This window comes from Aotus nancymaae, unplaced genomic scaffold (genome assembly GCF_030222135.1).
Source record: "Aotus nancymaae isolate 86718 unplaced genomic scaffold, 86718_ANA_hifiasm-v0.15.2.pri h1tg000079l, whole genome shotgun sequence".
Lineage (NCBI taxonomy): Eukaryota > Metazoa > Chordata > Mammalia > Primates > Aotidae > Aotus > Aotus nancymaae.
The window spans coordinates 11,742,242-11,755,948 of NW_026988494.1; the positions used below are offsets into that span (position 1 = coordinate 11,742,242).

General features: G+C 35.5%; 1 protein-coding gene across 4 annotated transcripts in view; it reads right to left on the reverse strand.

Moving 5' to 3' along the window:
* Positions 1–13,707, reverse strand: part of DLC1 (DLC1 Rho GTPase activating protein) — a 422,870-nt gene that overhangs the window by 305,068 nt on the left and 104,095 nt on the right. For all 4 annotated transcript variants that reach the window (XM_064368818.1, XM_064368819.1, XM_021673878.2 and 1 more), the window contains 2 exons: positions 7,499–7,648; positions 5,812–5,952 (listed from right to left, as the gene is read on the reverse strand). In XM_064368818.1, the coding sequence (XP_064224888.1) occupies positions 5,812–5,952; positions 7,499–7,648 (291 nt within the window). The remainder of the gene's footprint in view (positions 1–5,811; positions 5,953–7,498; positions 7,649–13,707) is intronic.

Here is a 13,707-nt window from a genome sequence, read left to right on the forward strand (position 1 = left end):
TTGCCTTTGAATTTAATTTTAAGTGATCCTTAAAAATTATGTGAAAGGTAGAATCTCCATTTTTTTTCAATTTTAATACCTCTGATTAATATATCACCAGCACAATGACTTTAGCTTAATGATCATATGTATGGGATGGATATATGATTGAATTTAGTTATATTAAAAACTTGGTTTACATTGAAATTACTAATGGAAAACTTTGGTCCTTTTTGGATTAATTTTACTTTTGCTTATATGTGGTATAGTTGGAACAAATACAAATGACGTTTTATAGTTTCATAGAAGAATCAGTTTTCACATATACATGAAGTATAGCCTAATTTGCTGCAAAGGTAATACCATGCAATGATCCATTAGGAAATAAATCCAATTGAGATAATTCTTGTCAATGTACCTGCAGCATGTTTATTATTTGTAGCAAAAACGTTCACATGTTCAACACTGGGTTGCTTCATTGAATAATTGAATGAACCATGAAAAATCAAATGTAGCATTTCTATATGGGGATTTGCACGGTCTTTGAAAATCTAATGGAGTTCTTGACAGTCTTCCCAGAAATGTGTAAATGTATAAATATTAAAATTATGTATAAAATATGTAAAAGCATACATATATAAATTATCCCTACACAATTTAAAATATAATTTTACAGGTTCAGGAATTTAGTTTGTTAATAAATTCCAAAACAATTTTTTTTTCCTAATCCCTTGTGGCTAATTCATCATGGGTTAATGTCACACTCCCAATCAGACTGTCCTAGAAACCTTTAATAAATAACTCTCCACTGAAATAGTATTTTACTGACATTATAATTCTTATTTTTAAGCAACCCTACATGGAAGTCTTACTTTTTCAGTAGCAATAATTAACAAGTTGATTATTGTTTGTAAAAGGTACCCATTAATCTCTGTTCTTCTACCTTGTAAGCTTTTCTGTTTAGAGACTCTGTTTCAGATCATTCCAGAGCTGAAACTCCTATCCCAGATACAAACAAAACCACACTCTATATTGGTAACAATGAATAAATCTGCATTTGTGGTTTCTGTGTTTATCCTGAGCAACAGTTTTATATATAATTAATAAATATAATTTATACTGAGAGATTATCTCATGACTACATAAGAACTTAATTATTAATTTGGTTCCCTTTAAAAATTCTACTGTGTAGTTAAGAATTATTCAACACAGGCTTTTGGAAAATAACATCACAATAATGTTTCAGAAAACATCACATGTTATTTTTGGAAAACAGTATACAGTATCTAATATGAATATATATATACACACATACAAGTACACAAATATATACATATAATCTATTTCATATGTGTATATACATATATATATGTATATACACACACGTTCATACACATACACACATATGTAAGCATATATATATAAAATCTGGTGGATGCATGATTTAGAAAATGGTGTTAGAAGCATGTAACCTACACTACACTTTGATGAGCCAGTCAATATTTTTTATTGTTTGGTAAAACTCTTCTTGTGCACTTTGAGCATTCAAATATTAGTGACATCTTGTTTCTGATATAATAACAGCTTAAACCAATTTATGTTAGTTCTGAATCCAGGTGGTGAGCCTGTGAATCTCTGTGTAGTGTAGTGTTCAGGAGCCATATCCTGTGTACTCTTGATGATGTTCTTGGTTGTTCTACACAGTAAAATGCTAGATGCTCCTTGTTCCTTTAGTTACTTATTTTACAAATAGGTTTTCTTTCTTGTTATCTGGGGCTTGGCCCTTTTCTTCATAAATATTTGATTAATAGTGATTTAATGAGTATCTGCACTTATAAGTAAAATATCTTTAGGAAAAATAACCACAACAAAACCTTGGAGATTTTAATGTTCAGCTTTAAAACCTTTCATGAAACAACCCTATATTAATTAGTACCAGGAGCAACTCAAGCCACTGAAGACAGAGTGATATCAGTGTACTGCTCTATGGTGAATCAAAGCACTTTACATAAAATGATACAGGGGCTTAAGAGTAGTTTATGGAAGAGTCTAGTGTGAAAGACATTGTGAAACTGTGTGAAAAGAACAAAATAGACTTTAGGAGAGAAATTGATGAGCTTGGTAATATGACAAAATGGGCATCTTTTTTTTTTTGGCAGTGGATAACCTAACTTTCAACTTTTTCATTTTTTTATGAAATACATCTCAGAAATCTATATTAATGCTTAATTTTTAGCATGATGTATACACAGAATTAATGAAAAATCTGAAGATGACTCATTGGTCCTATTCTAAGAATAATTTTAAAAGAAAAATAATCTTATTGAAAAATAGGCACTTAGAAACCCAGAGACCTTACACACAAAAGGAAAGCCAAATTTCTGTGGTTGTTACTGTGGTCACCACTATAAATAGATTTCATAGCAGCAAATTAAAGGTAACCTTAATTATGGAATGAAGGTAGGCATGCTGTAAAATTGTGCCATTGCAGAGAAGAGGGTTAGTTCATTATAGTTTGATATATTCAGTAGGTGTTCTTAGAATTTCATATTTCTACTTAAAACTTTTGTTTATGGTAAAAAGAACAGCTCTGTAGGATATTACAGTTTTCTCTCTCTTCATAAAGTATCTAGACTGTCATTATATATCATTTATTCCTTAACCTCCAAATTGTGAGGGGAAAGTATCTATTTAATCTCTCACAGATAAAATTCTTCATTCTGATAGTCAAACCATAAAATTGATCCATGGCCCAAAAATTACTTTTGAACTGTAGTGAAAAAGGGTGTATCTAAAAGAATAGCAACACCAATAACAAGAAAAAATAAAATGCCCATACACAAATTGAAACAATTATCCCCTCAAAACAAAAGCGTAACTTCATCCATGTCCCTGCAAAGGACATGGTCTCATTCCTGTTTATGGCTGCATAGTATTCCATGGTGTATATATGCCACATTTTCTTTATCCAGCCTATCACTGATGGGCATTTGGGTTGGTTCCATGTCTTTGCTACTGTAAATAGTGCTTTAATAAACATACAGGTACATGTGTCTTTATAGTAGAATGATTTATATTCCTTTGGGTGTATACTCACTAATGGGATTGCTGGGTCAAATGATATTTCTGTTTTAGATCCATGAGGAACTGCCACACTGTCTTCCAGAATGATTGAACTAATTTACATTCCCACCTTAAACCTAGATGACGAGTCTTTAGGTGCAGCAAACTACCATGGCTGTTTACCTATGTAACAAACCTTCACGTTCTGCACATGTATCCTGGAACTTAAAGTAAAATAAAAAAATAAGAAAAATAGCTTATTTTTCAAGTTAATCTTATTATTGGCCATTTTAAAAAAGAAATTTCCTAAAAGTCAATTGTCCTTGACGATGGAACATTTCTTTCTGGGTGCTTTTCATGACCTGCTGGAGAACTTTACTAAATTATAGTCCAGTAGCTGGACAGAGCTGTATGTGTAGTTGCCTAACTCTGATTATGCAGAGTTTAGTGGTCTTGAAGGGGAATATTGTTTTGAAGGCTGAGTGAACTGCATGACGATTCTCATTGCTCACTGGCTGATGAGTTGTGGCATGACTAGGAAGCTCTGCTTTTATTCGCAGATGACAAGTCACACCTGAACAGCTGGATACTACTCACATCCAATTTTCTTCAGCATTAACACATTTTCAGTAAACATTTGATTTGGAGTACATAAAAATGTTTTTCTGTTCAATAATTGATTTAAATGTTTCTTAATTGTGATTGTGGGGTGGTCAATTGATATGGCAAAACGTAAAAAATTTGAAGAAAGATTCCATCACTCCAACCAGTTAAAATGCTGGGAGAACTGATGAGTTTATGTTTCTCATAAAAAAGTTTTACCAAAAATGGTTATCATACAAATATGTATGTACTTCTGTGTAACTATATTGACCACATTTATCAATATGGGGTTACTGAAGAAAGACTAAGCAACTGCACACATTCTTCAACACATGGTTATGAATTATGAGACGCTCACTCACTGAAATATGTATGTTCTAAGACAGGAAGTGGATACCATTGGTAATTATATGAGGGAGAAAAGAACTGGCGGGCAGGTCACATTATTGTTGACTCAGATTTTTCATTTTACCCGAAGAAAGCATCCTGCAGTATCTTGCCAGTTCCTCCTGTTCCCGATATAGGCAGTATCACAGCCTGTATAGCGTTTCATTGCATTTCATTCTTTACCTACTTACCTCCTTTTGCTGGATATAAACTGTTTAAAGACAGGGAATACGTTTTATTCCTTTCCAAGTCTTTTTCATGTAGCATAGCGCATGGCATAGAGTAGATGTTCAATAAATATTTATTCCATAAAAATGTTTTAGATATAAATAACATCGGGAATTTAATCTCCATGTAAGTATTTAAACCATACATATCTGTCATTTAAATGATATATTTTCATTCTTCTTGTAATTGCAGCATATCTATCATGTTTTAAGTATTATCTACTGAGAGTCCTATTTTAGACTTGACTTTTATTTTAAAGGCAGTGAACAAGCAATCAAAATTTGTTTCTTTGTGTTAAGCTAACATGGGCATAAAAAATAATATGACAGTATGATTTTCACTAAACTAAGAAAGGTTGTTTTGGAACTACTGGGATTTTAGATATTTGAAGTAGTAATTACTTCCTCTATAAATGTTACCTTTTAGAGTCAAATACTATTTTCCTGTTGCAGTTCAACTTTTTCCTTAAAGGAAAATGTCTTATATTCACAATTTACACATGAAGCATTTGAAACCAAAGCAGTGTCCTCCTTTCATGTGTATTACTCCATGTGGTAATTAGCCTTTTCATTTGTTTTAATAGCATTATAAGGTCTGCTAACCATCATCATAATAATGATAGTAGCTTATATTTATTCAGTATTTATTATATGCCAAGCATTTCACTAAGCATTTTTTGTATGTGCTCTGTCATTTAATTCCCATGGAAAATTTTTGATGCGGTTGACTTTATCTCTCTCTCCATATAAGCCTACTATCTATCTATCTATGTCTAACTTTATCAATCTAAATATCTTTATATCATTATCCATCTACGGTCTATCATCTCTTTCTCTTTATCATCTATCCATCCATCCATTGTCATATGTCATCTATCATTTATCACATCTTAGACAATTTTCTAACTCGTAAGCAATGTGGTCAGGATAATAGCGTAGGGAAAGCCATCTGCAGATTTTGTAATCTTGGTTCTTTAAAGCTCTGAGTATACAGCAACTGAATTTAATTAGCACGTTTTGAATAATTCTGAAACCATGATCTGTTTTAGTGAAGTACTTGTGTTATTATTTATAAAACAAACAACAGGCCAGACATGCTAACTCACACCTGTAATCCCAGCACTTTGGGAGACTGAGGGGGTGGATCACCTGAGGTCAGGAGTTCAAGACCAGTGTAGGCAACATGGTGAAATCCCATCTCTACTAAAAATACAAAAGTTAGCTGGGTACAGTAGTGCGTGCCTGTAATCCTAGCTACTCAGCAGGCTGAGGCAAGAGAATTGCTTGGGCCTGGTAGGTGGAGGTTGCAGTGAGCTGAGATTGCACCATTGCACTCCAGCCTGGGTGACACAACGAGACTCCATCTCAAAAAACAAGAACAACAAAAAACAACATATGTTTCTAGGGTTGTACTTCATTAACTAAATTAAATATTATCAAGTCACTACAGCTAAGATTCCAACAGTATTTTTTTCTATATTGAATGAATATCAACTCTTACCTGATGTTCATCAACATTTACACATAGAGACTGTTATCATTTAGAACTCACCGTAGCCTTGGGTTTGGTTCCAGAATTGGCCACTTGGGTGGAAGATGGTAGGTCAGTGGACTCAGTGTTAGAAGACAAATTTACTTGTGTCTGATTTATTGAAACGGTATCTGCTCCACTTTCAGATCCTGATTCCAGATCCTATTAAAAACAAATGCACTGATATGAAGGATGTGTGAATGTTCCCAAATGCCCTTCTTCCTACCACCAGCAATTTGCCGCTTCTTCCTTCTCCCAATGCACACTGATACACTGAAGAGTTGCTGACAGCTGACACTGACGTGTCACACATAATCATGCATTATGTTGTAATAAACATTGTACTCATCAGAGGGTCTTCAAATACTTGAGAAAAAGGTAACATACTATCTGGTAATTTAACAGCTTAGTATGCATTGAAAGAGCCAGGGGTGTGACTAGCTAGGGCACTGAAGAAAAGTTAGAAGGCAGAAGCCCATAGCCACACCTTCCTTGCTGTGTGACCTTTTTTTTCATTTATGCCTCCCAACAAGCTATTAGTTAGGAAATAATATCTCAATTTATCACGTGAATCTGCAGCTGAGAAATTAAATAACTTTATTTTCCCAGAAAGTCAGTTGTAATGCTGGCATTTGAACTCAGACCTTCACACTCCAAAGTTCATAATGTTTCCACTGTATTATTTTGCCTATTCTGCATATATCTCTATTTACAGAGTTAACAATTGTGATATTCCATGAGATAATGTGTGCAATACAAAATCCAATTTACATTTAAATGGAGGCAGAAGAATTTGTATCAAATCATTTGATATGCAACAGTTATATTTTGGTAGGTGCTCAAATTTATATATATATGGTTTTCTACTGCTTTGATCTCAGGTAAACACAAATTTCTTGACAATGTGTTTATTCTTGAATAACACCAGTTATGGATGAGTTGAAAACCGATTCATAGCTTAATTATAAGTAAACTCAACCATCACATTTCCTAGATCTGTAAAAACTAAGCCATTTAATATGATGCTGATAATAAATATATAAACCATATAGTTGATCCTAGAATCTGTCTTCCAAATTTTGAGTGTTGGACTCTCAGAGGAGTGTTTGTATTATATAAAACTGATGCATGATAAAATGAAATTCTCAGCTCTGTCTCTTTCACTGTATTTTACTCAGTGAATTTTAGAGTTTTCTGAAGTTAATATCATCTAAATCGTTTCTTAGAGTGTGCTGGGTTAGTTCAACTAGCATGCATCCATCCATCTATCCATCCATCCATCCATCCATCCATCCATCCATCCATCCATGTAGCAAATCTATAGGAAGCATCTTCTACATGCAGTACAAATTTGTGGGACAGTGATAGACATAGTACTTGCTAATAGAGTCTCTTTCATATCAGAGACGACTGACAATTAAGGAAGGTTTGATAACTACAAAGCATAATTTCCCAAGGTGACTTTCCTTCCTGTTTAACGATAAACATGTTCTTTTGTATCACCCATTTCTCTAGGGTCTCTCTGTATAGAAGTAATGCATAGAATGTATGCATGATGCACGGAAGTATTTTAGTTATCATTATGGTACTGTATTGGGTGATATGTTGGTAGATGCCATTAAGAAGGATGTTTTCTTTGCAAAAGAGACTATATGAGGTAAGGAGAGATGACTTCTATGGGAAAAGAAGTGGAAAGTGGAAAGCTCACAGGAACGTGCCGCCGCAGGTTCACTGGTGTGCTCGATGGAGAGGAGCTGGTGCTGAGGGCGTTCTCTATGTCCTGATCAAGCTGGTCCAGTTTCATAATCAGCAGCACCATGGAGTCCAGCCGTGCCCTATCTCGATCTTCTCTTATTTCCTGAGGAACAGAACATGTTGTTACTGAATCTGAAAGGCCATTTCTTGGTAAGAATAAAAAGTTCTCTGTTTTTCAGTGTGACAAAAGGGACACTGGATAATAGGCAGTCTTTAACTGAAAAAGAAGTTCCATTCTGTATCATCAATGAGCTCTTCATTGGGAAGATACTGACCTAGTGTCAAGAAAGCATTATACATGAGTATTAAAGATACATCTTACACAGCAAAGTGCAATGAAAAAAGAAGGATAACAATGAGTAATGGCATGTATTTACTAGTTTCCCATTAATTATTTTTGGGGAAAGTTATATGCTTCTTTTTTTCAGAGTACAAGTTGATTATTTAAAAGGTACTAATAATTGTTTGTGGCTAGACATTTAAGGATGCATATGAGATAATATTTTTGGAAGCCTCTTTTGCAGTATAGTAAAAATGCTGGAAAAGAATTAAGCAAGGCAAGTTTTCTATTTGTGCAGGGGGACAGTCTTCCTAGCATGGGACCATTTACCCACTGCTGCTTTTAGCTATATCCTTGCTAAAACTCCTTCTCTTGAGTTTCTTCTCTTTCACACACTTTTATAAAACAACTCCTGTAACAATTTGTATTTTTGTAAATGACTATGGTTATTTATTCTCAATTCTCTATACTACAGACATATATTGGTAGAAATGTTTTTGCTCAAAGGAGTAGCTAAAGCTTCTCATTGACCATTTATAGTTACTTGGGCATGACCCTCCCTTTCAGGTGTGTTTAAGTCAAATCAGTTAGTTCTAGAAATCTTCCAAATTCCCTATATTGTGCAAGGTATTAGGATGACTGTAGTATTGGCTGGAAAAAAAAAATCATAGAAAGCACAGTTAGGTTCTTCAAAAGCAACATCTACTGAGAAATGTCATAGATGCAGGGCAGACTTTTTTGAGGAAAGTCATCATTTGTGACTTATGTTGCCATCCTCTCATCTGTCTGATTATATTTATCTGGGTGAAGTCAGCTTTAAAGGACCACCAGTGTCTGATGTCAATGGGAAAATATATCTTGACAGAAGCCTGAGAGCTATCAATACAATGGTCGCATCTTGAGGGTTCACTCTGGTGACGGTTCGTTTTGAGAGGAAAGTGATGATGACCTAAATCACAAGTTTGTTTGTTTGTTTGTTTGTTTCTTCATTTATTTCAATCCTTCTAAATTCCCCCAGCCTCCATTAAAAAGTACCCCCAAGGAACAGGGTCTAGGGTAATTTTGTGGGTTAATCTACTTTTATAGAACTTTTTATATCCTAAACAGTGAGAGCAGATTGTTAATATTACAGAGACATTATCTTTCACATGTCTGATAATTGGGTTATCAGGTTAAATTGGTCAGATAATCAATTAATTAAGCTAACACTGGATATATTATTTGAGTAAACTGTTCTTGAGCTGGGTTTAACAGATTAACATAAATTGAAAAAGCTAGTCCTGTTTTCACAAAGACAAATTAATTTTGAGAATACATTGAGAATTTTTTTAGCTGTGCTAATTCCTTCAGAATACTATGCTGTTGTTATTACTTCAATCTCCTCCTATTTCCCCTGCTGTCTGAAACACTTAATAAGGCTGTGACAGAAAATTACACTTTTTTGTCATCATAAAGTATTCTTGTACTTAAAGGGGTCCATGACATTTGCAAACAAACAGACCTGATCCTTTCCATGTATCCTATCCCTCACTGCTACAGAACTTTGTTACATTCAAAGAAGTGTTATTGATACTATGATCATGCTTATAACTTATTTAGGTTAATTCCGTTCTAAATATTCCAGAAAATGGAAAATCTGATTGATTAGTTATTAAATCCCCGTAATCACTCTTCCCATGTGTTTTATTATGTAATTTCCTTTTCTTTTAAATCAAAGTTGTGTTTGGCAAGATGATGATGTTCGCATCTCTATTTCCACATACGATTTTGTGTGATTATCTTTCCTTTCTCAATTATAATGTCCTCAAGGACAAAGACTTGATTTTTCTACCTGGCAGACATGGAGTTAAAGTTGTACACTGCTCAAGCAATCCATTTTCAGGCATAATAATAATGAAATCAATTGGAGCCACTGAAATAACACCTCCCAAAGCCTTAGAAAATATTTCTTGATATTTTCCAGCTACTAAGTTAATGTTGGATAAAGCGATATATCCTGCAGCTATCCTAGGCAGATCAGCAGTAGTCTCAGAAACAATTTGTCTTTGAATTAACTGGATGCTGACATTGTGCTTTAAAAACATTTTCAAATCCATGGGCTGAGCATCAAATTATTTCAAATGATCTGCCAAAAGGATTGAAACCAAAAATTCTTACTCTGATATTTATTTAGAGATAAAAGCCTATTTTGATTCCCTTTTCTTCCTGAATGCATCCCTGTTCACCATCCATTACATTTAGCCTGAAATGTCAAGTACACAGACCAGTATCATATGTTACACATTCAAAAAACTTCACAAAATAGAGTGACTGCAAACCTGATGCTTTGGACAAACACTATTGCTCTTGTTTTTAAAGCCCCAGTATTAATATTTCACAAAGTTCTAATCTTTCATATATTGATGGCTACACTCCAGCAAATGTTTTCATGCCTAAAATCAGAGCAGCATATTTGCGTATTTTGTCTCAATTGACATCTATAGTGGATTTAAAAAACTCCCTGTCACTATAGTCCAAGAAGAGAAACTTCTTAACAAGTGAAGCTGCCTACCAATGAAATTAATATTTCAGTAACTTAACCTCTGTAAATCAAGACTAGGATGCTAAATTCTCTTCCTTCCCATCTTTCCTTCCTTCTTCCCTTCAGCCACCGGTCCAAGGAACTGAATGTTTATCAGCAAGAAAGTAAGTAGGGTAGTGAAATACATAATAACTGCAAGATTGTAGCCTGGTCACATAAGAGCTCTTTGCAGAAGTGAGAGTTAAACTATGATGAGGGAGAGAGAGAGGATGACATGAAGGAGATAATAGAGATAGAGAGGCAGGGATAAAGACAGAAAAGAGAGAGAAGAAGAAGGAGGAGGAGGAAAAGGGAGAGGAGAGTGGAGGAGGAGTGGAGCAGTGATTGCAACGAAGTCAAGGAGGACGAGGAAAGCTGGGAAAATAGTGTTCAAGCAGAGTGAAGAGTTTGGTTAATAAGAGAATCAGAAAAAAGAATAGGAAAGTTGAAGGAGGGGAAGTGAGAGGGAGCCCTCACTTTGGGTGCTAGTGCAAAATGAGGCTGGATTTAAATAGGAGACACAACACATTTTGTTTAAAGGTTGCTATAAAGTGGTAAGTTTCATTCTTTGTGTAATGGAGGCCACTGTCAAGATATAAGCAAAGGAGTGATTTAGTATATTTTATTAACATTTAGGTTTCTTTCTTTCTTTTTTCTCTTCCTTCCTTTTTGAAACCAGGTCTCATTCTGTTGCTCAGGCTGTAGTGCAGTGTGTGGCATGATCATGGCTCACTGCAGCCTGGATCTCTCAGGCTCCAAGTGATCTTTCCATCTCAGCCTTCAGAGTAGCTGGGACTGTAGGCATGTGCTACCAGGTCTGGCTTTTTTTTTTTGTATTTTTTGTAGAGACAGGATTTCACCATGTTGCCAGCCTGGTCTCAAACTCCAGGGCTCAAGAGATACTCTCATCTCGGCCTCCCAAAGTGCTGGGATTACAGATGTGAGCCACTGCACCCAGCCTCAGTTTCTTAATACATATTGTCAATCAAAATACTTTCCATCCAGAGATGCCCCATGGCTAATGCATGCTCTTTATCCTAAGGTTATTTTTTCTAGTTTTGGTCTTGTTACGCTGAAGTCTAAATTGAACACATATTCAGTGATTGCAAAGAAATAGCAGGTCATTTTATTACAAGACCCTATACATTTTGAGATCAAAGTGAAATAGGAAAAGGCATTGTTGGGGGAGCATATTACTTAGGAGTAGGAAGTGGGTGGGCCATGGTATGTTGGTAAATGTTTAGCAACTGAATCTCCAAAAAAAAGAAAGTCTTTATTTGTAGCATTTGTGGATTTCTGTGGTGTAAGTACTCCCCTGACCCATTTCAAGCTGCCAACAAGACATTGCTGACTGCAGGGTTGGAAGAAATGTGCACAGTTGGCCCTTTCGAGCTGGTGTGAGCCAGTGTGAGCTGGCGTATGGTGACTCCAAAACAAAGGCCAGAAGGATGGAGAATTCTTAGAATTTGACTTGACTAGAAACATTAATAGTTAAATATATATTTATAATTATGACTTAGCATAATAACATATTAAAATAATGCATTTTTAAATGCATTTATGTTCCTTAATGTTGGAAGGAATTCCCTGGGTAACAGGAATTAACATTAACCAGGAATTACCTGAGCAACAAGGAATTTATCTGGGTTGCCTAAGTAAAGTTTAGTATGAACTGTAGATTTAAATTTTGTGTACTTCTGGGCCAAGCACAGTGGCTCATGCCTGTAATCCTAGCATTTTGGCAGGCTGAGACAGGTGAATCACTTGAAGTCAGGAGTTTGAAAACAGCCTGGCCAAACATGGGGAAACCCTGTTTCTACTAAAAATATATATGTATGTAAATTATATATATGTATATATGTATGTGCGTGTATATACATATATATATGTGTGTGTATATATATGTTTATGTGTGTGTCTCTGTGTGTGTGTGTGTGTGCGTGTATAAATTAGCCAGGCATGGTGGCGGGCGCCTGTAATTCTAGCTACTTGGGAGGCTGAGGCAGGAGAGTCGCTTGAACCTAGGAAGCAGAGGTTGCAGTAAGCCAAGATTTCACTGTTGCATTACAGCCTGGGCAACAAGAGTGAAACTTCATGTCTAAATAAATAAATAAATAAATAAACTGTCGTGTACTTCTGGAGGATTTTTTTAGTAGTGGCTCCTTTAGCTCTCTTCCTTGTTCTATTTATATTTATGGTTGTAAATGTCTTTAAAATTTATTATAATAAACATTTTTTATTTCAACTTTTATTTTAGACTTAGAAGCTGCATGTGCAGGCTTGTTACATGGGTATGTTGTGTGATGCTGAGGTCTAGGGTATGATTGATCCTGTCAGTCAGGTAGCAAGCGTAGTACCCAAGGGTAGTTTTTCAACCCTTGCCTCCCTCTCTCCTTCTCCCCTCTGCAGTCCCCACTGTCTATTGTCTCCATCTTTATGTCTATGAGTGCCCAACAATGAACATATATTTATATTCACATTTATACTTAAGTGAAAACACAATTCTGTAAGTTACCAATATGTCATTTGGATATTTCACTCAACATCAAAATAATTTGGAAATATAAAAGTTCAAGGGAGTTTTTAAAATCCATTGGTAAAGCCTAGACTAGAGCCTGGCTCTTCCCATTCCCCTTCCGGTTAGCTTTCCAGTTCTACATTTTGATTTCCCTCCGTGTTTAACATTTTAACTTTTATACCCCTTGGGTATCATGAATTCTCTCCTCAACTTCTGCAGCCTGGTTTTTCTTCCTGCCAATATACAGAAACTGTGTTTTTAAAGAGAGCATCAATTACCACCACATTAATTGCAAGAAACCTGTGAAGTTGTCTTGCCCAGTTCTTTTTTTTTTTTTTTTTTTTGAGACAGAGTCTAGCTCTGTTGCCCAGGCTGAAGTGCAGTGGTGCAATCTTGACTCACTGCAACCTCTGCCTTCTGGGTTCAAGCGATTCTCCTGCCTCAACCTTCCAAGTAGCTGGGATTATACAGGCACCTGCCATCACACCCAGCTATGTTTTAGTAGAGACAGGGTTTCTCTGTGTTGGCCAGACTGATCTCGAACTAGTGACCTCGTGATTTGCCCACCTAGGCCTCCAAAAGTATTGGGATTACAAGAGTGAGCCACTGCACCCGGCCTTGCCCAGTTCTTTAAACTTCTATTTAACAATCATTTAAGGTATGTTTATTGACCACTTAGGTGCTGTACACTGCTTTGGAGGAGGCAACCTTTTTCATATTTATGCAGCTATAAATTTTAAAAAGGTTATAGTGTCAAATTCTGCCTTCCTCTAACTTCCCAGCTTCTCCCACCAGAACTAGACA